Source organism: Chrysochloris asiatica, unplaced genomic scaffold, assembly GCF_000296735.1.
Source record: "Chrysochloris asiatica unplaced genomic scaffold, ChrAsi1.0 scaffold00046, whole genome shotgun sequence".
In the NCBI taxonomy this organism is placed as follows: domain Eukaryota; kingdom Metazoa; phylum Chordata; class Mammalia; order Afrosoricida; family Chrysochloridae; genus Chrysochloris; species Chrysochloris asiatica.
The window spans coordinates 542,935-569,973 of NW_006408564.1; the positions used below are offsets into that span (position 1 = coordinate 542,935).

The following is a 27,039-nucleotide window of genomic DNA, read 5'->3' on the forward strand; positions in this document are numbered from 1 at the left end:
GGTCAGCAGTTCGAAACTACCAGCTGTTCCGCAGTAGACAGATGAGGCTTTCTGCTCCTGTAAAGATTTACAGCCTCAGAAACACTGTACAGGGTTGCTGTGAGTCAGAACCGACACAGCACATCACCATCACCACCACCAGGGAGAACCAGGTGGGGGAAGCAAGGCATGCTGGGGACCTTGGAGACGCGAAGATTTGAAGATGGTTTTTTTAACAGCTTGTCACTGTTAGAGTTTGAGTATCCTTTTCTGAAAGAAATAGGTTATTAAACAATGCTAGTGACACTTGTAGCTCATTTTGTATGTAAATGTTGAAGGAGTGGATTGATTTCTCCCAAAAGCTGTGAGTACTGATACTCTCACTGCCTTGGAAGGTCTGCTGCACACCAGGCTGCTAATTAACTGGCAACCTTTCCAAACGGTCCACACTAGCATCAGGCAGCCCCCAAAACAAAACTTGGAGAGGTCGCCTTCATAGAAAGTTGACTTCAGGTTTTTATTTTTTGGTAAATGTATATGTAGCAAATAATGCTGCCATTTCAACATCCGTCACGTGAACAGTTCACTAGCTGAGTGACCTGAGTTATGCTTACCATGCTGTTCAACCGTTGACTCTAGTTCTGAAGATGAAAATGCGGTTACAAAAGAAAACCTCCATATATTCTCTTGACAAAATGATAATAGTCTTTAAAGTCATTGAGGCTGGAGATAGTCATTAACTAGCCTATCAGACCGCAGAGCAGCAGAAGTTCAGATGGCACACAGAGCCTTCACTGGACCCAGGGTCTGTGGTGCTGAGAACACACCCTGTCCTCCCTTTCCTGTTTGGACCAAGGGCTCTATGAGCATTCTAATACAATAAGATCGTCACATTCTGGCAAATGATGCTGTAACTTTCATCTAACCTTCTAAGGAGAACTTATTGGGAGTTAACTCCCCCCCCAAAAAAGAAATATTTATGACCAAATTGCCACATAGCATGAGATTTCATCACATGTCACTTATTATAAATCATATATTAAAACTTCTAAATTACAGTAAAATAAAGGCAGTGGTCTCATTCTTGGTGAATTGTTGAGGTGAAACTGTCAGAAGTCAGATAGAACTGGATTAAGACTCTTTTCCCTGGTCCATCCTTGGTAATTTTATCACCTTGAGAAAGTTCTTTCACCTCCAGAAACTTCTGTTTCTCCATCTTTAGGAGGGCGTTGTCCCCCTTTTCAGGACAGAATGAAATGGTCTCTGTGAAAACCACAGCATAAAACCAGTGTCATCATACACACTCTCTCAGGAGCTACTGTCATTGGACTTCCCGGGACTAATGGCCGCCTCATTCGGGCTGCCTGGGCAGGGGCACAAATAGCATAGTGGACAGCTTTCATCTGCCTGATATCGTCCCACAGAGTGGCCCCACACTCTAATGGGTCCCCACAAGCTGGCAGTGCTGTCCCGTGTGCCTGGAGTCTATCTGGCACTCTGCCCAATCCATGCACTGATTGTTCCCCTGCAGGATCCGCGTGGGCTGCCACAAACTCATCAACCACCACATCTTTACTAACCTCATCCTTGTCTTCATCATGCTGAGCAGCGCTGCCCTCGCCGCTGAGGACCCCATCCGCAGTCATTCCTTCCGGAACACTGTAAGCCTCTGAGGGGAGTGGTGGAAGGGACTTACTCTGGGATCAGAACCAAACAGGGGTCTGAGATACAGGAAGTAGAGCATGTCTTCTCAAGACATTCTGTGAGGAAGCTTGTCATTGCCAAGGAGGTTTTAGTTTATCTGAACAAATCTTTATTGAATTTTTAATTTTAAATTTCATTTTAAATACTCTGTAGTAATTTCTCATGTACGCAGGCCCCTTTCTGCCTCATCCCTTTTGTTGCCAGCATATTGGCCCTCTCTTTCCCCTCCTCAATCAGATTCACATCCACATGTATTTTGAGATTTCTCTCCAATGGACACAGGGAGAGAGAAAGTAAAATTGAACCAGGTATGTTACATGCCCAGGAACTCTTATTGAGGAGTGGTCAGAGGAGACACGTCTTATATAGGCTTAAGGAGAAAACAGTATTAATAAAGCTCCATTGGAGTCCTTGTGTGGCACTCTAGGATGAAGCACTGGACTGCAAGGTCAGTTTGAACCAAAAGGTCAGTGGTTCAAACTCACCGGCTGTTCCTTGGAAACCCTGTACAGGGTTGCTAAGAGTTGGAACTGACTCAACGGCATTTAACAACAAACTTCATTCCTAAGGAGAACTGCAAGCTACGGAGATAATGGGATATTGAGTGGTTCTGAGAAGAGAAGGAACTATATAGGCCAAGAGGTGGTTATGCTAAGGGAACAAGTAGGGGTTATTATTGTTCATTAGTTTTGTCATTTAGGAGTGGAGTTTTTCCACTGGATCTCTGTTGAAAAGAAACTTGTATATATATACATTTGTTCTTGCCTAAGCAGTCCCCTTTAAGCAATTCAGCTTTTGAAGTTCTGAGAGAAAGTCAAAGGAAAGACTGTTCCAGAAGGTCAGGACACGACAGCCTAGATATTATAGTACAACTTCAGGTTATTGTCAAGAAAATCTTCGAGGAGAGAGGACTCAGCAAGTGTGGAGACCAGCAGCTGTCACTGCCTTGCCTGCTTTGTGTTGCTTTTTATAATCAGATCATTAGAGATTTGAGGGTTACAAACAAATCATTAGATCCGTGCCCTCAGGATTTCTGTCATGAGAACAAAGCTTGGTGTTTTTCTCTGTTTCTGGTGACTCTTGTTTTGAAGCCTGACAAATCCAGTCTCTCAGACAGATAAAACAGCACTCTGATTTGAAGAAGATACAAAGAACTTTCTTTCCCCCAAGGTGGCTTATTGGTAGCATGGTGAAGACTGTACCTCACAGATTAGGACTTTGATTACAGATTCCTGGGGCCATCTCTATCAGAACATTCAGGTGGAACAGAGAACTCTGAGTCATTGATTCCCATCCTGAAAAGGAGAAAAACAGGTTTTTAAAAAAATAGCATTAAATGACAGCCTAGGTCAGGAGCTAGCGTAGACCACAGATTGACACTGGGGCCTATAGTTTTAATATTTTTATTATAATAACTTCTTCATGCATTTATTTCCCTGTTGCTTCTTTGTAGACATGTTCTTGTTCCCTTTTTAACAGCTGTACAGATGTGTATGTGTATTATTTTTCAAACAATTGCAGTGTTGGTTTTGTGAACCCTAGCTGTGTTCTTAGAGCGAAAGAGAATGGAGGATGGGTTGGGAAAGAACTCCTTAAATCAAAGAATTTGGACTCCAAGCACTAGGTTGTTGAGTTTCATAACGACTCAAGTATTTACAACAAGGGTTTCCTTGCTGTGACCCAGGAGGGAATTAGGAAGAAGTGGCAGGGTCCTAATAGTTCTAGAAAGTATTCTGCCTGGCCAGAAGTATTCAAGCGAAACTTCTAAATCCCAAAGCAGAAACCATTGTCGAATCAGTACACTCAAAAGAGAGAGTCACCTGAGGTGAGCTGAGTTCTGAAGCAGAGATGTTCACTTTATTGTAAAAGAAACAGCAAAGGTCTGCCCTGAGGCGGATCACACACTTCGAACAGGGGGGCCATGCAGCTCTACAGTGGAATTTGAAAGACCACTCCTTAGTCATGGTGTGACGCTGTAGAATATGCACTGGACCAAAAAGTCGATTTGAACCACAAGGTTGGAGGTTCAAATTCACTATCCACTCCTTGGAAACCCTATACAGGGTTGCTGTGAGTCAGAACCGACTCGACTGCCCACATGACTTTGTGCACACCCTCTACCTCCCGAGTTCGTTTCACATCTGTTAAATGTAAGGAGTTGGCTTACCCAATAAACAAGGCACACACATGGTGCTATAGGATCAGCACTGGACTGCAAGTCACAAGCTCTGCAGTTCAAACCCACCAGCCGCTCCTCAGAAACCCTATACAAAGTTGCTATGAGTCAGAACCGACTCAACAGCACTTAACCACAACAGCTAATCATTAAGTAGTGAACAATTTCAGCTGGGTTTCACCACATCTTTGATAGGATAAAACCTGGGTGAAATAGTTCACTACAGATTAGTAAAGGCAAGCCTATGTGTTCATTGTGTACTGTAAGCTGGTGCATACTGTGTTTGCTGGTTAATCTACCCCAGGCTTGGGTGGTCTCCATGGCCCCTTCCCACTTTGACCTCTTCAGTTCTTTCAGTACCAAAGAGTATAGTTGTCAAGATGGCCTGTTTTTTCATGAATCTTGGCTACATCTTTGTGGCTGAGGGCATTGTGCTTTCTGGTTCCCTGGAAGCAGCCTTATGTGAATGGTCATACTTTCGGCTGCCTGGCCACCTGCCTACTGCTTGTGATGTTGAAGAGGATCAGAGACCCGAGAAGAGTTAACAGGCCTTAGTTGGTTGGATAACAGAAAGTATCTTTAGAAATGCTGAGCGAGTAGCCTGGACTGATCATTCAAAGGCCATGTCAGTCTGTTCTGAGGGGCCCAGCAGGTAAAAAAAAGTTAGATACAGAGTGAGCAGTCAGCAGGCGGTGAGTCCAGCACATGGGTGGGGAGAGAGTGTTTACTCCTCAGTTAAATGGAATGCAAGGAGACATGTGGAAGCTTCTGGCTCAGATGGATGCCACTAACATCTTTGTTTACATCTTTCCACCAATCTGAAGCTCAGCTGAATGGCAGCATACCTCATTCAGCCAAAGATGCAGTTACAAATCTAAAATATGTTTTAAGATTCAAAATTATCCGGTGCCACAAGGAATTTGTAGATATGGTGCTGTGAGGATAAAAGATAATTAATAAATCACTTTTAGAAATGAGCGTCTATCTGTCTAAGACATGAGACTAGGAAACGAGTCAGCATGAATGGTTAAAGGAGGGAGGAATTCCAAAATGCTCATTCTTTGCTCGTAACTGGAGCTATAATTGGACCAATATGGAGCATTTTCTCTGCACTTCCTCCAAGAATGGCAGGATTATCCCAGGAGAATGGTCTCTGACTGCTTGTGGGGCATCTACCCGGGTGCATGTGGCTGTCAACGCTTGTCCCATGCCTTTGCCTCACTTCCACATGTTGTACCTTGCAGATACTGGGTTACTTTGACTATGCGTTCACAGCCATCTTTACTGTGGAAATCCTGTTAAAGGTAACGGCTTTTTCCTTGACCTTCACCTATTCCAAAGCAGCAGGAGCAATAAGAGTTGCAATTCTTTGTTTACCTTCCAGATGCTAGGTTACGCAGATTATGTCTTCACTGGCACTTTTGCATTTGAGATCATTTTGAAGGTAACAGGCTACGTGGCAGTTGGTGTGTCTAAGGGCTTCCTCCTGTGTGCTTACACAGGAATGAAGCTTGAAGTGCTTTTGAGTTTTTAATTGTAATTTTTTCATATCTTCTATGAAAAAGATAAACTTTTTTCTTAACCAGAAAGTTTTTTTTCTGTAACTATTCCAACTTATTTTTAAGCTTTGGATGCACATAGGAGCTACTTTTGCTTCCTGAAACTGATTGGAAATTATATTTTGCTCCTTTAGGGCAGGGGGAAAAATATATATATGTATATATATATCCTTTGACATTTGTCAGTGGATAATAGATACATCGCTATGTGTGAACTTTCTTCCACCCTTCCTGGCATCAAGAGTCAGAAGAAAAGCATTTATCCTAGGAAGGGAGTGTATCTTTTCTCATTTCTCTGACTAACTTAATGTTTTCAGTGGTCCAAAATAGTAAAACACTATTTTCTTGCAATCAGATTTGCAAGACATCTTGAATCTATTTGTGTTAAGATATTTTATATCTGTGTTAATGGATGGGCGTACATTTACAAAATAACAACAAAAATACCTTTTGGACAGGGAGCCCAAAATGTACAGCCCGTGCATGAGCTGACAGTTGCCATTTGCTGCATGTAGTTTGTATCCTGTCTGTGAAGGCTACCCTCTGGGTGAGCTTGTGTCTTAAGCACTCAGAGAGTCTGGAAACCAACAGCTGAGAGTCTGGAAACTCACACAGCCCTGTGAACCATCACCCTCAAATCTCCTAGTGGAGAGATAAGCCAGGAAATGAATACTTTTACCCATAATTTTTTTAAAACCATTTTGGTTTTTTGTGTGTTCATCTCAGAAAAAAAGTGTATGGAATTGAGAATATATTCCCATTTTGTTTTTGTTCTTGGTAATGAAAACATTAATACGGTAAAACCAAGCAAACAGCTAATGTTGTTGAAACCTTTGTTTTAAAATCTTCTGCAAATCCAAGTTCTTGCTTTTTCCTTTAAGCCTATGAACCTGGTTGACAGTCCTCTCTTGCATTAGAATTGCACATGGGGCTTGTCTCCCAGGAGGCCTGCTGATGCAGAATGTGCAGGGGCTGGAGTACCAGTTCCCTCACCCTGCCTTTACCGGTTCCTTCCCGGGAGCACAGCTTCGCTTTTTGTAACTTGCCGTCCTCCTCAAGCTGAACGGAGAAATAGTTTACGTAGTTAGCCTGGCTAATTGAGGTTTTATTTGACTTCCCACATTTCAAAGTTGCTAAATTAATATACTTAACTCTTGAGCTTTGGGGCAGTTGAGATTCAGGATTATTGAAAAGTTTCTTTTTAATTTTGGTTTAGTTGCCTCAGTGACTTAATTCTCCTGAGCCATTCTCCATTCAAAAGGTATTTTCAGAGAGTGGAATATAAGCTAAAACAAAAAGAGTTCAGAAAATAGATAATCATCAAGAAAGCTCTCTCACATCTGAAATAGGAAGATTCCAAGGGCTCTTTGGTTATTTGGTTAAACCATCTGAAACTGCCATTCATGTAGATCAAAAAGCGGTTGAATATTGGTAATTTTATATCTGGTAGCATAGTGGTTACGTGTTGGGCTGCTAACTTCAAGGTCAGCAGTTCGAAACTACCAGCGTTTTCACAGAAGAAAGATGAGGCTTTCTGCTCCCATAATGATTTACAGCCTCGGGTAGCCTATACGGGGTCGCTGTGGGTTGGAGCCCACACGACGGTGCTTAAAAACAGTATGATTTATTTCCAGATTCTGACTTTCCTTTGCTATGCTTATCTGAACCTCCACAGCCAAGCCCCATTCTTTGTGTCTAAGTCATGATGCTTTTGTTTTCACTCTGAGGAAATTCCTCACTAAACTCTTTTTATGGAGTCCTGGTGTGGCGCTGTAGGATAAGCACTGGACCCGCTTTGGTCAGGTTGAACCACAAGGTTGGCAGTTCAAACTCACCAACCACTTCTTGGAAACCCTATACAGGGTCTCTGTGGGTTTGGAATTTACTCAACAGCACTTACTTTTTATAACCAGTAAGCACCTCACTGAAGTACCTACCCTATGTACTCTAGTTAGCTACATGGCACATTGCTGGGAAGCAAGAGAAGGACTTAGGGGAGTCACTTAGTGGTAACCAGGCATGGAGGTGTTTTTAAACTCGCTAAGTATTGGAGGTACAGCAGCAAAGGGTCTATGTGGAGACGATGATACATGTGTCTATATAGATAAATCCCACGAACACTCTGGATTGCTGTGCTCTTTCTAGCCCCCACCCCTAGACCCCCCTCCCAGGAAAGCTGAATTGGATCAACGCAGGTTGTACTAGGGTATCAGAGGTCATGAACCAGCATTTTGCAGTTATGTAATAACAGTTACAGTCTAACAAATTTTATCATATGCACACTCTCAAGAGCCAGGGCTATTTGAACATGCCAACAATGTGTTTATATTTGAAATCTGCCAACACAGTCATAAAGCCTAAAATTGGTCACTTCTTTAAAAATGTCTCTGAAATAAGCTGCCCGTTTTTCCATTTTTGTATGAACAAAAGATTTTGCTGCTCAGGCCTGTTGGTTTAACGTTTGTGGCTTTATAATACATTCTTGTTAATCAAGTTATGCTTCCCCCAAGATTTTGTAAATCGCTTACATTTCTCTTATTTGGGGAGGGGAAAAAATAGTGAATTACCCATGATTCTGCCTATAGATGACAACTTTTGGAGCTTTCCTCCACAAAGGAGCTTTCTGCAGGAACTACTTCAATTTGCTGGATATGCTGGTTGTTGGGGTATCTCTGGTGTCATTTGGGATTCAGTAAGTATTCTGTGCGTATGTGAAGTGTGTATGTGTGTGCTAGTACCCAAGACTGTTGGATAGAATGTTTTATGTAACAGGCATTTTAACATAGTATTTAAAGACCAGGCATCGTTTTGATGGTTGCATTTAGTAGTCCAAGGGCTATTTGCTCCCATGCCAGAAAACATTGGGACAATTCCTTTTCTTTCTTTTTTTTTTTTTTTTTTTTAATGTGATTACATGACAGTTATATTGACTCCACGGCACATAACAACAACAGCAACATATTGAGATATAATTCACATACCATACATTTCACACGCTGTAAGTATACAATTGAATGAGTTTTAGTGTGGTCACAGAGTTGTCCAACCATCTCCAGAATCAACTTCATAATATTTTTATGACCCCAAAATGAAACCCCATCTTCATTAATGGTCACTCCCCATTTCTCCCATCCTCCCTGCCGCCCCAAAGCCAGGCCATAATTGATCTACTATACAGATTTGCCTATTTTGGATATTTCAATTAAATGGAATAATAAAATTTGTGGCATTTTGTGACAGCTTCGTTCTCTTAGCATAATGTTTTCAAGGTTCATTCATGTTGTAGCACAAATCAGTTCTTCATTTCTTTTCATTGCCCATTATGTGGATAGACCATGTTTTGTCTGTCCATTCACCAGTTGATGCTAAGAACTTTTGTGTACAGTTTTTGTGTGGATATATATTTTCATTTCTCTTGGGTATGTACGTACCAGTGGAATGGCTGAATCACATATTAACTTTTTATCTAAGCCGTTGCAGAAATGCCTGACTGTTTTCCAAAGTGGATGTATCATTGTAGGTTTCCACCAGCAGGGTATGAGACTTCCAGTATCTCCACATCGTTCCTACCACACATTCTTTTTATTATAGACACCCTTTGTTGTTGTTAGCTACAATCAAGTCAGTTCCAACTCATAGAGACCCTATTATGCACAACAGAACAAGACACTACCCAGACCTTTGCCATCCTTACATTACTGTTACACAGACACCCTAGTGAGTATGAAAGGAGCCTTGGTAGTGCAGTGGGTTAAGTGTTGTGCTGCTGACCAAAGCGGAGGCAGTTTGAACCCAGCAGCCAATCCATGGAAGAAAGATGAGCAGTGTGCGCCTATAAATATTTATAGTCTCAGACACCCTATGTTGTTGTTAAGTGCCAACTCAGCAACCCTCAGTTCTGACTCATAGCGACCCTTGGAAACCCTGTGGCGTACTTTTACTCTGCCTTATAGCGTCCCCTGAGTTGGAATTTGACAGCAGTAGGTATGAGTGTAAAGGAGCTCTGGTAGTGTAGTGGTTACGAATCGGGCTGCGAATCGCAAGATCAGCAGTTCGAAACTACCAGCTGTTCTGCAGGAGAAAGATGAGGCTTTCTGCTCCCGTAAAGATTTACAGCCTCGGAAACCCTGTACAGGGTTGCTATGAATCGGAACCGACTCCAGGGCACATAACAACAACAACAGGTATGAGTGTAAGGAGCTCTGGTAGCGTAGTGGTTACGAATCAGGCTGCTAATCTCACGGTCAACTGTTCGAAACTACTAGCTGTTCCGCTGGAGAAAGATGAGGCTTTCGACTCCCATAAAGATTTAAAGCCTCAGAAACCCTGTATAGGGCCGCTGTGAGTCCGAACCAACTCCACGGTATATAGCAACAACAACAACAGGTATGAGTGTTGGTATGAAGTAGAATCTCACTGTGGGTTTTTCTTTCATTGTGATTTGGGTAAAAGTTTACAGAGTAAATTGGTTTTGAGCCACTATTTTCTTGTGTTTCCTTTTCTTTTTGTCTGTGTGTATGAAATCATTGCTACGTTGTATTTATTACCATCTGTGACACTTGGTTCTAGACTCAAGAGAAGGGAAACCAGGGCCCAGTCTAGAGGCTGGACACCCGGACCTTTAGGGCATCCTTATTCTCAGGATGGGACTAGGTGATCTCTAGAAACTCTTTCAACTTCAGAACTTCCCTTGGTCTCCAGGTTGCAGCAGTTATTAATGATCTTTTACCTCTGACCTTTATACTATTTAAGCTTGGAGGCTGAAAGTCATGGTCCCAGTACCTTTTCATGGCATTTAGGGAGTTTTGGTGGAGAATGACTAGACCTGAACACTGTCTGCCTGCTATATCCACATTTCTGGAGTTGAGGCCCCGGTGGATGCATCCAGATATGGCTTTGCCTTCCCTGCTCATGTGCTAACATCAGTACACCCTATATAAGCACAAGCATACTCACAGTCTACCTCCAATTAAAGGTAAATCAAGAGAATCTCTTCCCCTCACAAGACCAGGACCTCTGCCTGAAACAATTCCTTATTTTAGCCTTCCCACCCCCCATTGCTGTCTATGGGCAGGGCGACATGCAGTTGTAGCTTGGAAGGTCATTTCACTGTTATCTCTAATTCCTGTGAACTCCCAGATGGCAGCTGCCCTCTGGGACTGTAGCCCTTTCCCATTTCCTCCTGACTGCATGCTCCGGCCATACTGCACCATTGAGAGCACTACAAATGAGCTGCATTCACTTTCATTTAGGGCCTTTGTACAGGCTGCTTGCTCCCTCCGTCTGGACCCACCACTCCTGGGACTGAGCTAACCTATCTGCCTTTGAGACTGATCTCTCCTAGAGGCTTCTTAGGCTGTGCTCTCCTAGAGAGCAAACTGCACACACCCCTACTGTCATACATACCACATGGGGCCATACTTGCCCATCTCTCTACCAAACTGTGAGCCCCTTGATGTCCAGAGAAGCCCGTAGTAAGTTTTCACACCTAAAAAAGGGAGAAAAAAATGAAGAAGAACCCTAAAGCCCAGCTATTGCCTAGCGTTTCCTCTGCATAAAGAATAAGGCAGATTCCTACATTGTGTCTCTGCCAAAGTTACTTCACCAAATTGACCTCTGTAAGGGCCCAGGGGCTTAGACTAGGAGGCACTATGTGTTAGGGGCCAAAAAGGAGAAGGTAGCTAATGAATGGTGTGTAAGTCTGGGACAGAGAGCAAGCACTTCTACTCCACAAAGGTCTTATGCAAACTACAGTATCACCAGTGTGAATGTCAAGGGGAATACTTAATCTCAAAGTACTTTATGCAGTAGTAACTTGCTCTGCTTTCTCTCTTGCCTCCTTTTTTTCTCAGATCCAGCGCTATCTCCGTTGTGAAGATTCTGAGGGTCTTAAGGGTCCTGAGGCCCCTCAGGGCCATCAACAGAGCAAAAGGACTTAAGGTTTTGATTACTCCAGGATGGGCTTTGTTGGGTTGGGTTTAGTTGTAATTACGGGCTTTTCTGGGCCAGAACTGGTCTGAGAGACTCTGTGGATTATACATATAAAAAGGAAATTTCTACCCAATTAACCTCTATACAGAGAGCATTTTTTAAAAATTGCTTATTTTCTCTAATTTTATTAATTAAAATTTATTCCTTTACTAAAAGTTTCTTTTTTTACTGTTAATATTATCGCTTTCCCTATAATTCTCATGTATGTGCTACAAAAGGCCAGAGGACCTATGTTTTCCTCGGTCTTTTTTGGACTCCTGGTGTGGTGCTGTAGGATAAGCACTGGACTGCTAATCGCATGGTTGGCAGTTCAAACCCTCTAGCTATTCCTTGAAAACCCTATTGAAGGTTGCTGTGAGTGGGAACCGACTCGGTGATGGTTATCACCAGCAAGTCCTTTTGGGGGTGGTAGGGTGGGGAGCACGTTTGGGACCTCTTTTCCATGCTGCCTGTGTGACATTTCTTTAGAGGAAGCCAGGGAGGAGCCTACACTCATACACTCCCCTAAGCAATGAAAATATAGACTGAAAAGTTAGAAAATTACCTAAAAATGACTAGAGACTTAGAAACTCTTGGCAGTGTTCATGTACCTTAGCTTATCTGTGACCTCAGTCGTCTTTCCCCAGCATGTTGTCCAGTGTGTCTTTGTGGCCATCCGGACAATCGGGAATATCATGATCGTCACCACGCTTCTGCAGTTCATGTTTGCCTGCATCGGAGTCCAGTTGTTCAAGGTAGAGGGGAGTGCCTGCATGCTTAATTAAACACTACAGTTGCTCTCTTTGGGGTATAGCCTACAGACTGTTTCTCTGTGTGTTTTGTATTCAGGGGAAGTTTTATCGCTGTACAGACGAAGCCAAAAGTAACCCTGAAGAGTGCAGGTGAGTGAGTCCCCTGGTAGCAATCATTGGAACTTTGGAAGAGTAAGTAGAAAACTGTGAAGATGTGCTCATGCTAGATTTTCAAAAGTTTTTGTTATGAAAGAGAAGAGGGTTATGTGCTCTCAGTTCATGACTTTGGGGCTGTTCAATTTGGAATCTGTTAACTGGAGGGGTGAAAAACACTGACATCATAATTATCAAGTGTCCCAGCAAACTCCCCCAATAGCCATGCGGATGACTTCTCCACAATCAGAATCTGAAGCCCAGCTTTCCTGTGTTCAGAAGGTGGCTACCAACCTTTTAGGCTTCCTCTCTCCTCTTGTTCCTTCTACCCATTTGCTGGCCTTATTTCCATTCACAAGAATGGGCAGAGAAGCCAGGTGGTAAATAGTCACACTTCTTGCTAATAGATGTCCAGAAGAACATTAAGGCAGACATGAAGCCATTGCTTACAGGTTTGAAACTCTGTGTAGAAGTTCATGTCTCCCCATCCTCTAAAAATATAACTAACAGGTTTAGCTGCTTGTACCACTGTGTTGATTTGGGGGTTCTTTGTCAGCAAAAGGTGTGATGCCAAGTGCACCAATTGCAAAGCTGGCTGTGGGCTGTACAATTGTGACGGCACCATTCACCCAGCCAGTAGCAGGGGTGTCACCCTCTGGAGTCAAGCAGCGCCACAACAGTGCAGACACAGTCTCCCTTCTCTCTCTTATCTGTAATAAAGATTTCCTTTTCTGTGAATAAAGATATTGGACTTTATCTCTTGTGTTCATTCTACAAATGCAAGTCTGTGAGGAATTCTGTATTCCAGAGAAAGTAGGAATTCTCTTGGAAAAGAAAACTGAGGAATATTATTAGTATGAAGAGAAAGAATATGATTAGAACTAAAATGAGGTAAGGATATACTTGGACTCATTTCCCAGAGATTGTGGATTTGTCCATTGCTGAAGCTTTTCATTCATAGGAGTATGCGATAAAGCATTGTACATGAGCACTATTTCCTGCTCAGTACTTCTCATTTAACATTGGCTGGGTGTCTACTGCACAGGTAATTTACATGATGGTTATTTGAACCCTAAAGAAGGTGGAACACAGCGTGAAAAGATGAGAAACACAGGCTGTGTGAAGCTGAGGTCTGTGGTCTGACTGATAGACAAAGTGTGACCGTGCCTAGGGCTGGAGATTGGGGCAGACATGACTGATTTAATGCTGTTTGACTTTTCACCTGTAAAGCCAAAATGAACCACACTTCCTGTTCCTCTCTAGGGGGCTTTTCATTCTCTACAAGGATGGGGAAGTTGATAACCCCGTGGTCCGTGAGAGGATCTGGCAAAATAGTGACTTCAACTTTGACAACGTCCTGTCTGCTATGATGGCGCTTTTCACCGTCTCCACGTTTGAGGGTTGGCCTGCGTAAGTCTTCCAAATAGTCTTCCAAAACAGTCTTCCAAAGAGGCTGTCAGGCCAGGGTCCTCTCTGCTTCCCTCTTCCACTTGCTTCTTGGGTGACTCTAGGCTGAGCCGTCTCTCCTGGAATGAGTCCCCTTTCTACAGTTCTCCACAGTCACAGACTGTCCTGTGGGCCTCTTATCACCCATTTCTTAGCCCATAAACCAAAAACCAAAGCTGTTGCCATTGAGTTGATTCTGACACATAGCGGCCTGTAGCGAGATTAGAACTATCACATAGGGCTTCCAAGGATGTAATCCTTAGAGGCACGAACTGCCATATCTTCATCCCTGAGAGCAGTTGTGAGCGTGACCTCTGCTCCACCAGGGTTCCTTCTTAGTCCATAGGACTCCTCTTATGAGTAGGCAAATGACTAACCTTTGTATCAACTGGCAGGGGTCCCCAGATGTGAGAAGCAACAAGGATACAAGTCCCAGGCTTTTCAGTTGGCTTCTGAGGAGTTTCTATGGATGGGATTTGTTGTGGTTGTTGTTAAGTGACATCAAGTTGGCTCTGACTCATAGCAACACTCTATAGGGTTTCCGAGGAGGAGTTGGTGGGTTTGAATCACTAACCTTGTGGTTAACAGTCCAGTGATTATGTTACAGTGCCACACCAGGACTGGGGAATCCCCGTTTGTCATGAGAACTGTCATTCGGTAATGCTACCATTCCACATTCTTAAAGAAGGTCTTGACCCAAACCATTGATTCATCCATTCATCCCTTCAATCAACAGGTACTTAACTGAGAATATATGCTAGGCATGGACTATTGACAGTTTGCCATTTCTTTCACTAACATATCAGCTCATCCATAAAACATGCTCTTGATACCTCCTCAGTGCAGCATGCTAGGTTATGAAATTCTCTGTGAAATGTTGTATGGAAGAAACAGAGTTGTACAGACATGGAAGGTCTGATGTAGCCTGCACGTACAGAATAGAATGGCTAGGAGTTTGAAGGGTAAAGGCTTAAATGTGGAAAGGAGGAGGAAGGTACAATACACAGGAAAGGGGGAGTCTCTCATATCTTCCCATTGCTCTCTGCCTTATGAGGCTTCCTAAACACCCCAGCTCCTGCCATCAGAACACATATGTAGATCAGAGTCCTGAATGTCAAGGTTCTGCTCCCAGAGGAACTACCACAGGTACACAGGGTGATCTTCTCTGGCTGGTGAAGCTCTCTGGATGGGTGTTTGAGTCAGGGCTATTCACAGGTGTTCAGTGGAGTAAAGGGCAGGGCTTGTTCATTAGGAAATTAGTCCTAGGGAGGAGAGGCATGGAGTTGGACCGTTCACTTTAGAGAGGTACTGACTGCAGCCTCAGGTTTTGAGCACTGTGTTATAGCAAATCAAGGTGGTAACTAAAGAATAATGGAACAGACCTGGGACTTGGGACTTGGAGAAACTGGACTCGCCTCCTGACTCTGCCTCTGAGAATGTGTGAACTTTCACACTTCGTTCTCTCTCTAAACTTCCATAAAACAGGGCTAATGGTAATGTCTACCTTTTTAGATGAATGGGAAGGTTAAGTGAAAGGCCATGAGAGTGCCACCCATGCATGGAGACCCCAGAAGTACTGAATTGACATCAGAATGAAATTTAGGGTGTCGTAGTAATTTCCCTCTTCGTACCATGAGTTCTGCTGGGCATAGGTTTAATTTTAGTGCATATTTCAGTTAGGAGACACTCTCTTAGTTCTTTGAGGTGCCCTGATTGGCTGCTTGTTGTTGTTGTTGCCAGTTTGTATAGTTTTCAGTTCACCAGTGTCTTACATATGATGTTCTTCCTCTCTTCTACCTTTGAATAGAAAGGAGTGTTATTGAATATTTGTGAAGTCTTGTGGTTTTCAGTCAAGTAACATAACCCAGGTACTCCCTCCTATAGATGCTGGGCTAGCTGAGACTGATGCCAAGAAAGAAGCCACAGATGCTTAGCTTGTTTCCAGCACCCTTGGAATAGGCTCCCTGTAAGGAGTTGGACGATCAGTGTTCACAGGACAGGGGAAGAAGATGCCTGGGAAGGCGGCAGGGCCGGGCTGTTGGGTTGACTGGGGTTGGCAGGTGCTCATTCAGTTTTTCTGCTCTCCAGGTTGCTGTATAAAGCTATTGACTCAAATGGCGAGAACGTCGGCCCGATTTACAACTACCGTGTGGAGATCTCCATCTTCTTCATCATCTACATCATCATCGTGGCTTTCTTCATGATGAACATCTTTGTGGGTTTTGTCATCGTTACATTTCAGGAGCAGGGAGAAAAAGAGTATAAGAACTGTGAGCTGGACAAAAATCAGGTTAAAATCACACACTGTTTGGGCTTCTGACCCTTGAACAAGAAAGGAGTGCATCCTCTTTGAGCTGCTGCCCCACATGCACTGAGAGGGGCGCCTACCTACTGTCTGTCCCTGGTGCTTGGCCCCAATTCAGACTACATTATGAGTCAGCTCGAATCTTCATTACTAAGACATAGGTGTCCAGATGTGTATTAGACCATACAATTATGAAGTCTGTCCCCATACCTGTGGCTGAGAAATCAAAGCTTAGGTTACCTTTTGTGGTCATAACCTACCAGTGACAGCCAAGTATCTTGTGGGGTGGTATATCCTAGGTCCAGGAAACACCCACCCCGACTTCCACAGTCCTTTGGGGCAGAGTTTCTCAACCTTGGCACTAGTAAGATTCTGGGCTAATCCTTTTTCCCTGTGTATTCTCTTTAGCAGCATTCCTGGTTTCTGCCGACTAAATGCATGGCATCCTCACCAGTTGTGGCAGCTCCAGACATTGACTAATATCCCTTGGAGAGCAAAATCGCCTCTGGTTAAGAACCACTGAGTTAGGGAAAGTACCCTGTAACACCACAGGAATGTCACTAACTTTAAACTTGGGACAAAGAATGCACTGATACCATCCACTCTCTACCTCACATCCTTGTTTTAACCTGATTTAAAAAAAAAAAAAAAAAAGCAGGAGCTGTTGGCTTTGATGAGCAGGGAGACCTAAGCTTCACTACTGCTCAACCTGGGCCTGCTCCGTAACTTGAGCTGCATTTGGGACTTAACTCCCTTATTTCTAAGTTGAGGGCATTAAGGAGTTGCTCCTTACAGGTTCATTTCATCCCTAAAAAGAGTCTGTGAGGTCTAGAATCTGTTTTCAGAGTCCCTGCTCAACCCCAGGTTCTCTGTCAGTAGTATCTTTGTTTTGATGATGACCCGTGTGTAAGATGAGCTGCCAGCTTGAGCTTCCTGAGGAGAAGTGGCTATGGCAAGATGAGACATCCTGGGAAGTGCACAGTGAACACAAGCTGTGTTTGGCTTGTAGGAAGGTACTACTGTGAGTTGTCGGTGTGTCCCTTCAGATCCCACCGGTTACATCAGAGGAAGGCCTGGACCAGCTTTTTTCCTACCCCAGGAAAAAAAGTATCAGGGCGAGCCCTGGGCCCTGGCCAACCAACCTAACCATAGCACCAAGTGTTTTATAACCTGACGTCCAAACAGGCTTCAGTGGAATGCGGAGGGGGAGTTCTGGGGGAGTGTCCCTGTAGTTTGTATGCCAGGTCAGATCAGGGCCAGATTCCCATCTAAAATCAGAACTGAAAGTTGAAGCAGGAGACCAGGTGGCTAGTTTGGAATCTAGATTCTGAGCTAAAGGCTCTCAAGGCTGAGTCTGCCTCTAAGCTCGCTAAGAGTAGGTCAGCCTCCATGACCAGAGTAAAGGAGGAAAAGAATGAGTGTCTACATTCAGTTTAGCCGTTGGTCTGACACTGCATGGGGGATTCTGGAGACAAGCATGACAAAAACCTTAGCTTCTGGATGGACAGAGAGCTGGTACACCACGTGACAGTCTGGCTTTTGAGAGAGACTCCATGGTGGTTCGTGCTGCAGCAGCCCCGGCTCTTAGCTTCCTCTCCTAAAGAACAGCAGAAACATGCAAACTAGAGATCTAGCCACCAGTAGAAAAGAAAGGAGTCCTAGGGTGGATCAAGCCCCTACCCCTCTGCTTATTCACTGTAGGATCTCAGAGAAATTAAGTTAAAAGTTCTGAGCCTCAGTTTTTAATCAGTACAGTAGCAGCCAAATGGATGTTCTGGGTGCTCTGCTTTCCCCAAGGCTGTAATAAAGGTCAGATGAGGTCAAGGAGAAAGGATCCTCTGTTGGTGACTCAGAGTGGTGCCGCTGAGAGGAACAATGGGTGGTTACTCATTGTAGTCTTCACTGTCATCCATGGACCCTGCCCAGTAGGTGTGGACTCGGCCCTTTCAGATCAGACATAAACTCTGTCCTCTTTCAGAGAAATGCTCAGACCCCATTTTTTTTCTTTTCTGCTGTTGCAGCGTCAGTGTGTTGAATATGCCCTGAAAGCCCGTCCTTTGCGGAGATACATCCCCAAAAACCCCTACCAGTACAAGTTCTGGTACGTGGTAAACTCCTCGCCTTTTGAATACATGATGTTTGTCCTCATCATGCTCAACACACTCTGCTTGGCCATGCAGGTAAAAATGGAAATAGCTATGGGGATCAAGTCTGGGCATTCTGCGCAGCCTCATACCTGGGTAGAACGCCACTTTACTTGGAAAAAAGTGGGGCTGATTTTCTGATGAGTCTGGGCTTTAATTTGTGCAGAACTCCATCCCATTTAACAGTTGTTGTGGTAGGAATTTAAGATTGCTCTTTTGTTTACAAGACCGTGTCTATACCAGGATGGTAGGTAACATTTTTACAGAGCCTGAGTGTGTTGTTCAGTTCTATAAACATTGACAGAGACCCTCCTATGGCAGGTACTGGTGAAGGCCTCGAGCTCTGGAGTTGGATTGGAGCTTCAGTCCTAACTTTACTCCTTACAACTGGATGGCCTTGGGAAAATATTTAAACTGCTTGCACCTTACGTTCTTAATGGTAAAATGGGGTGCCTACCTCTAAGATGAGGGTCAAGCTAGATCATGTGTGTTTGCCACTTAGTTCTGGGACTGACATAGAGTAAATACTCAATACTGAAAAACAACAAAATAAGCCACATTCCTGTCCATAAGGAGGTTTCAGAATGGTGGTGAGGAATCTTCCATTTCATGAAAAATCAATACTTGACCTGCAGTGCAGTTACTTCTTGGCTTACACTGGGGTCAAACAGTGCAACTTATCTTAATTGACCTATTTGCTTACAAGTGATACTGAAAGTGAGCATTTCCAAAAGTTATCTTGTCTAGTGAATATGGCACTAGGCCAGGATGCTGAGATTAAAGACTACATCCAGTTTTAACTGCCTTTAAAACCCTGTGTGAATCAAACTACCCCGGAATGCTATCTGAGAAATGGGTCTAAGGGTGTTGTTATTATTAGCTATCAAGTAGGCCCAAGACTCATGGTGATGCCATGGACAATGGAATGAAACACTGCCTGAACCTGTAACAATCCCATAATAGGTGGCTGGTTGAAGACACAGGAGCCATAATTGTTGCAAAGCTTTAGAAACAAGTAGCCATGCCTTTCTGCCTAGTGTATCTTAAATGGAAGCTACTCTGAAACCTGTTCAGTATCATAGCAACACACAGCCGGCACGGACAAATGGCCGGTGGCTGCTCTTGAAGTACATTGGCCAGGAGCCGTCCTTTCCAGGAAAGGAGGAAAGATGTGCGTCAGGATCATAACCTTTCACTGTATTTGTTCAGTCTGTATGTGGAGCAAATACTCCTAGAAGTTGGACTCTGTGAAGAAGAGCACTGCATCAGAATTGGAGGAAGACTCATTAACATATTGCATTATTCAGGTAATACAACCTTCTTGCTGAAAGCGAAGAGGACCTGAATCATTTACTGATAGAGATCAAAGACTAATGCCTTCAGTATGGATTATTCCACAACATAATAAGAAAAAAAAGTCTTCACTACTGAGTCAATAAGTAACATCATGATCAACAGAGAAAATACTGAAATTGTCAAGGATTTCATTTTGCTGAGATTCACAATCAATACCCATGGAAGAAGCAATCAAGAAATCAAATATATTGCATTGGGCAAATCTGCTGCCAAAGACCTCTTTAAAGTGTTAAAGAGTCACTTTGAGAACTAAGGTCCACCTGACCGAAGCCATGACATTGTTCATCACCTCATGTGTATGAAAACAACAGTGAATAAGGATAACTGAAGAATCGATGCCCTTGAATGATGATGTTGGCAAAGAATATTTAATATAAAATGGACTGTCAGAAGAATGAACCAATCTGTCTTGGAATAAGTACAGCCCAAATGGTTCTTAGAAGTAAGCCTGGCAAGACTTCATCTCACATACTTTGGACATGCTATCAGGAGGGTCTAGTCCCTAGAGAAGGAAACCAGGCTTTGCAGAGGGTCAGCAAAAAAGAGGAAGATCCTTAGTGAGATGGATTGACACAATGACTGCAATAATGTGCTCAAACAGCAAAAACTTGTGAGGACAGCATAGGACCATTGCAACATAGGGTTGCTATGAATCTGAACTGACTCGACAGCTCCTAACATAACAACTCCTGCACAGAACACAAGGATTCTTTCACTGAAGCCCCACAACCCACAGCTCATAGTCAGGGATACATTTCTTGGTACTTTTTTTAAATTTAAGAATTCTTTCTGAATGAGAAGAATCTGACTACAAGTAGAGGGGGGAAAAAATGCTATGCCTTGATCCTAGGCAAATCTATGGGCTACACCCATATAAAGTTCAAAGAAACTCTTCTTAATTGTTGTTTAAGGACCCCTAAGGAGCTCTGGTAGCGTAGTGGTTACGAATCAGGCTGCAAACCTTAAGGTCAGCGGTTCGAAACTACCAGCCGCTCTGCGGGACAAAGATGAGGCTTTCTACTCCCGTAAAGATTTACAGCCTTGGAAACCCTGTTCAGGGTCGGAACCGACTCAACGGCACTTAACAACAACAACAAGTGACACACTGGTTGTTTGGGTCTCGCAATGGTTTTGACGTTTATGGAGTATAATACATATATGCTTTTCCATATTTCCCCAGTCTGCCATCTAGTTGATTCAGTTCATAGCAAGGAAAAATTATAATGTACTTTGTTTGAAGGGGGGAAAAAATACAACTATATGCTAATAGTGTTTTGTGCAGAGAAATAATGTGAATTAAATGTAATGCCATCTTTTATCAAGTATAAACTGCTGTCCCAATGTGGGTGCTGTAGGATAAAGCACTGGACTGCAAGGTTGTCTTGAACCTCAAGGTCGGCAGTTCAAACCCACTAGCCGCTCCTTGGAAACCCTATACAGGGTTGCCATGAATCAGAACTGACTTGATGACACTTAACAACAGCAGCAATGGTAAAGTAATTAACATAAATGGCATAAAATGTTTCCATAACCAAATTCTACCTTTATTCACAGACAGTTTGGTGGAATCTATATAGTATCTTGGTCAAGTCCTGAAGTATAAATGCTGCTTCTATATATAAAGGATGAATTCTCTTTATCCTTAACAAAGAAAATTGATGTATTTTTCCCGTTTATCTTTAGATCATAATTTCCCCATTCATCTTAATCTAGTCAAGGACCCTTTGTACTTTACAGGGAGTTAGCCATGGGGGCCCCTTGGTGCTGGTCAAATCAAACCTTTGGAGAGGGTACTAGATTGGAAAGGTTACCTCCATATCTGAGGGCAGGGCATCTGCAGGGACTTAGAAGGCTGTGGAGCCTTCTTTTATGAGTCTGTCAAATTGCAGCCAAGTCCCTGGAATGGGCCTCTGAAAACTGTGCCTCTGTCTCCATCCACAGCACTATGAGCAGTCTAAGATGTTCAATGATGCCATGGACATTCTAAACATGGTCTTCACTGGGGTCTTCACCGTTGAGATGGTTCTGAAAGTCATTGCATTTAAACCTAAGGTGAGTGGCTTCAAAGGCTGTTGCTGAATCACCACCCCAACCCCGCTACCAGAAGCACCCGCTTCCTGTTAGTCTTGTGTTACATTACTGAATTACGCTGAATTGCTCTGGTCGCTATCTGGGTTATCACCGTAGAACATTAAAATCTGATTAGGGCATCTGTATACATGTAGGAAAATAAGTCTGCAAAACCAAGGCCTCATAAAAACAATTCTGAGAAAAAGAAGAAGAGGAGACAATTGGGAATTTGCAAAAGGGAGATTGTTTTGAAACCTATTTTCTATTTCTAGAGACAGTATGGTAAGCTGTCTCTGGGAAAAATCTGCCTCATTACTTGAGCCCTGGAGACGCAGTAAACTTTTAGTATAACCCATGAGTAAGAATAAAACTAGGTAGGCCCTGATTTCACTTTCAGATTCAGCATAAAATCTTTGGTTGTATTTGTTATTGATTTGCCCTTTTCATGGAGAATTGTCTTACCAGTCTCGTAGCCCTCCTGCTTATACTGACTGGGAAACCAGGATCCCTTACACTATTTCAAAGTTTTTGTTTGTTTCAGTCAGAAAAATTTTTACTTTTAAACAAGGCAAGAAATAGAATTTGTTAAATTGTGTTAGACCACGTAGCCTAGTGTTTCTGTAAAATGAGGATAGTAGGGTGAACACATAAAAATGTGTATATTCTTTAGAAGACTGCCTAGCATGTTGTGCCGAGCCATGCAAGCGTCAGTTACTGGTACTATTACCATCACCATCATCAAGCAACCATGTCTCCTCATTCTAAAACCCTAGACAGAGAAGCAAATCCTGGTTGAGCTATGGGACTTTTGACCTTCAATTTCTTATGTAGCAGAGCTCCAGATGGTCCAAGTTAGAGAATGAGAGAGTTCAGTGACCCAGTTCATTTTTATAACTGCGTATTAAATATGTGATAACACGAATTTAAATAGTACATGGATTGTACAACAGATGATTTCACATACTCTAGAGTTAATGTGGAATTCTAATTTAAAACTGTTCCTTTCTTTAATTTGAATTAATTCCTATGCAATCTATATCAGATCTTTGTGGACCAAAAAGAAAGGACACTAGTAAGTGATTAATTGGAGTGATTGCAGTGGGGTCAAATTTGGCACTCTATGCATGGCCAGATGTTATTTACTGTGACTTGTCCACATCTACTTACACAAAAACTTCCTCCTTTTCCAAAGTCATCTTAATTTCCTTTGAGATTTTGGTTTGCTTCTGTCTCGCCTTTACTCTGAACAATATTTGTCTGTACTGATGGAAAGGTTGTAGAGTAGGCATGCTGAAAGTACTTGCAAAATACAAAAGGGCGTTCCCTAGATAGCCCTGTGTCATATCTCTTCACCTGGTGATGGAGCTGCAGTGTTTCTGAAAGCACACTCAGGCACCGTGTGCATGTGCGTGCGTGTGTGTGCGTGTGCACATGGACGTGTGTGTGTGCAAACACCCTCTTGATTATCTAACAGCACACTGCTTTTCCCAGTAAATTGCTGATAGCAAACCAAGGAGCCTTCAGCTCTGTGAAAGCAGATCAGTGATACCAAGGGGGAAATGAGTAGCTAATTTGTAATCAGCACTGAGAGATCAGACCTTTTAAATGGGTGATTTCCGCAGGAAATAATGCTGCCTTGTCATTTTACTCAGCAAGATATTTTGGTAGCATAAAACAACCTCAGACTACAATCGAGAAAAAATCTAACACAATAGCAGCATCTCTACATTGAAGAGCATTGTTGCTGTGTTCGCTGAAGCCAGGGTAGATAGATTGTATACCATTAAGTTCCTGGAGAAATGGCAGAGTGTCAATTCACCAATAAGTCAAGCTCTTCATAAAACCCTACCTGGCAGTTTGCCTTGTTCCTTTTCTACCTTATTAACACACCAAACCTAAGCAAGTAATCTTTCACGAAGAAGAGTGTAAAGCCTCACTCTTTCCTAATCAGTGGGATAGCCAGGCTGCGGAATAGTTTTGTACAAGTCACAGAGGAGAGAATCTCCCAAGTGGAAGAGCATGTGAACGAAAGTGTTGGGAAACCCTGGCCTACCAATTTCTTCTCAGAAAAGCCTTTCCAAGTCTTAAAGAGTTTTGTAAAAGGAGTCCTCCTTTCCAGGCTTCCCGGGGGCATATTGTCAGCATCTCTGTTAGGAACAAGTGTTCACAGTATGATGTGTGTGTTATAATACAAATACAGAAAGTAAAGCTGGGTAGAATTCATACTGGTAGATAAGAAGGCAGTTGAGGGAACAAAGGCTACTAATAGTTGAGAAAGCTGACCCTGAGGACTCCTTTTAATCAGGAAACCTGATTGAGGAATGGGGCCCTCTAGGAGAGAACAGTGAATCAGGAAGATCGTAGAAGAATTGATGCCTTTGAGTTGTGGTGTTGGAGGAGAATACTGAAAGTGCCGTGGACTGCCAAAAGAACCAATAGATCTGTTTTGGAAGAAGTGCAGCCAGAATGCTCCTTGGAGGCCAGGATGGCTAAGCTTCGTCTCTCATACTTTGGACATATTGTCCGGAGGAAGCAGTCGCTGGAGAAGGATGTCATGCTGGGTAAGGTGGAGGGTCAGAGAAAAAGAGGAAGACCCCCAAGGAGATGGATTGGCCAGGTGGCATCATTGATGACGTCAAGTGTGGCAGCAGTGGTGCGGTTGGCCCAGGATCAGACATTGATTTGTTCTGCTGTGCATGGGGTCGCTATGAGTCGGTTCTGACTCGATGGCACCTGACAACAACAACAGGAGAGAACACATTTAGAACAGTGTAAGCCCAGTGAGGTGAGATGACCCATTATCTCCAAACCGTAATGGAGGAGAATGGAGGTAGGAGACAGAACTGGAATGGTGGAGAAGGCAGTGTCATTTCATAGGAAGAGTTGTCTATAAGCGCAGAGTGGAAGGGGATGAGAAGCCAAAGAGAAAACAAATGAGGAAAAGCACACAGGTTTATTGTATTGGCTCCCCATGGAAAATCCACCATCTGGGAACTGACCTCATGCTCTTTAGATTGTGCATCCTACATAAAGCTGACCATACCTCCACAGGGTTTTGAAAAGTAGGCCATAATTCAGGTGAGAAAAAAGCTCCATTAATTACCCTTGCCTTTCCCTCTAGTTCTCTGGGAGAAACCATTGGAATTTTCCAATGAATTCTTTTTCTCCAAGGAGGGAGACTTGGGAGGAATGGCCTGCCAAACTTTATCCTCACTGGCTCCAGTGGGTATAAAGCACACTTTTCTGGAGTCAGAGAAGGTCCTAGCTTGTCTCAGGCCCTCTCCTCAGGCTTCCAGATGCTATCTTACTGGTGTTTTGCCCAACATATATTCTGGACCAGGCTACATGCCCTGGTTATGGGCTTTTCTCCAGTGAGCCACACTTACTTCCCAAGTCTTAGTGCTTAGAGCATTTTGATCTTTAGTCTTCCTCAAACATGTCTTATGTACATGCCTAGCCCAAAGAAGTACAACCAGAATGCTCTTTAGAAGCAAGGTGACAAGACTTCGTCTCTCATATTCTAATATGAACATGGTATCAGGAGGGACCAGTTCCTAGAAAAGGACATCATGCCTGGGAAAGTGGAGGATAAGCAAAAAAAGAGGAAGACCACCAATGAGATGGATTGACACAGTGCCAGCAACATTGGGTTCAAACATAACAATTGTGAGAACAGCACAGGACCTGGCAGTGTTACACAGGAACTGACTCAAAGGCACCAAACAACAAGTCACATGAGCTTCACAAAAGTAAAGAGCAGTGGGATTTAGGGGAAGAAGAACGTATTTGGATGCTGTCCTTGGACTTTTGAAAAGAGTTGATGCATTGAGTCACCTGGTCCTGTCAACTCCCATGGCAGTACTTCCTGATCCAAGTTCTTGATAGAAATAAGGATGTAGGATATGCACTGGACTGCTAATCACTAGGTCAGTGGTTTAAACCCACCAGCCACTCTTTGACAACCCTATACAGAGCACGACGAGTTGGAATCAACTCAGTGGCACTTAACAACAACTATAAAGCCCCAGAAATCTTAGTAGTGTATAATTTCTATCTACTGGAAGGAAAATTTCAAGCTGTCTTTTTAGTTTTTCAGTGATCATATGATTTTTAGGTGATTTATTTTAAAGCCCAGTGTCTAAGCTATCTAGTGCTGGTATAACAGAAATACCACAATGTGATGGCTTTAACAAACAGAAATTTATTGTCTAACACTTGAGGAGGCCAGAAGTTCAAATTCAGAGTGCTGGCTCTGAAGAAAGATCCAGTCTTCTTTCAGCATCAGTAGGCCCAGCATTCCTTGGAGATCCCCATCTGTCTTGGCATGAGTCTTCCTCTGCATCTAAAAGCTGCATCGAAGTGCAGGGACCCAGCACCAAAAGATGCAATCCCCTCCGGGCTCTTCTCTGTTGCTGGTAGTTGGTCCCACTTTGTCGCCTGAAGGCTCACTCTTTTTATCTCTTGTGGAAATCATCGGACAATGTCTTTGATATCCCATGCAAGTAAAGTTTTACTAAAGGTAATACAGAAACGGCTGCAAACCATGCATTGCCAGAGAACTTCCAGAGGTTCAAGCCAGATTCAGAAGAGGATGTGGATCAAGGGATATCACGACTGACATCAGATGGATCTTGACTGAAAGTAGAGAATACCAGAAGGATGCTTACCTGTGCTTTATTAATTATGCAAAGGTCTTCGATTGTGTGGATCATGGCAAGCTATGGACAACATTGTGAAGATGAGTATTCCAGAACACTTAATTGTGCTCATGAGACACCTGGACATAGACCAAGAGTCAATTGTTCTAACAGAACATGGGAACACTGAATGGTTTAAAAATAGGAAAGGTGTGTGGAAGGGTTGTAGTCTTACAACCCTTAGTCAAACTATATGCTGAACAAATAATCCGAGAAGCTGGGTTATATGAAGAAAAACGTGGCATCAGGATTCAGGGAAGACTCATTAACAACCTGCAATATGCAGGTGATACAACCTAGCTTGCTGAAAATGAAGAGGTCTTAAAATACTTACTGATGAAGATCAAAGACCACAGCCTTCAGTATGGATTGCATCTCAATGTAAAGAAAACAAAAATCCTCACCACTGGACTAATAAACAACATTCTTATCAATGGAGAAAAGATTCAAGTTGTCAAAGACTTCATTTTTCTTGGATCGACCGTTAACACTCAAGCAAGCAGTAACCAAGAAATCAAACGACGTATTGCATTAGGCAAATCTGCTGAACAGGTCCTTTTTTTAAAGTGTTGATGAGCAAAGATGTCAGCTTGAGGACTAAGGTGCGCCTGACCCAAGCCATGGTATTTTCAATAACTTCATATGCATGCAGAAGTTGAATAGTGAATAAGGAAGATCGTAGAAGAATTGATGCTTTTGAATTATGGTGTTGGAGGATAATACTGAAA

At 43.1% G+C, this 27,039-nt stretch overlaps 1 protein-coding gene across 4 annotated transcripts in view; it reads left to right on the forward strand.

The window, feature by feature from the left end:
- CACNA1D (calcium channel, voltage-dependent, L type, alpha 1D subunit) overlaps window positions 1-27,039 on the forward strand; it is a 452,582-nt gene that overhangs the window by 364,805 nt on the left and 60,738 nt on the right. For all 4 annotated transcript variants that reach the window (XM_006862051.1, XM_006862053.1, XM_006862050.1 and 1 more), the window contains 10 exons: window positions 1,511-1,640; window positions 5,104-5,163; window positions 8,004-8,110; window positions 11,271-11,358; window positions 12,036-12,143; window positions 12,238-12,290; window positions 13,557-13,703; window positions 15,828-16,029; window positions 18,066-18,224; window positions 21,486-21,596. In XM_006862051.1, coding sequence (XP_006862113.1) covers window positions 1,511-1,640; window positions 5,104-5,163; window positions 8,004-8,110; window positions 11,271-11,358; window positions 12,036-12,143; window positions 12,238-12,290; window positions 13,557-13,703; window positions 15,828-16,029; window positions 18,066-18,224; window positions 21,486-21,596 — 1,165 coding nt within the window. The remainder of the gene's footprint in view (window positions 1-1,510; window positions 1,641-5,103; window positions 5,164-8,003; window positions 8,111-11,270; window positions 11,359-12,035; window positions 12,144-12,237; window positions 12,291-13,556; window positions 13,704-15,827; window positions 16,030-18,065; window positions 18,225-21,485; window positions 21,597-27,039) is intronic.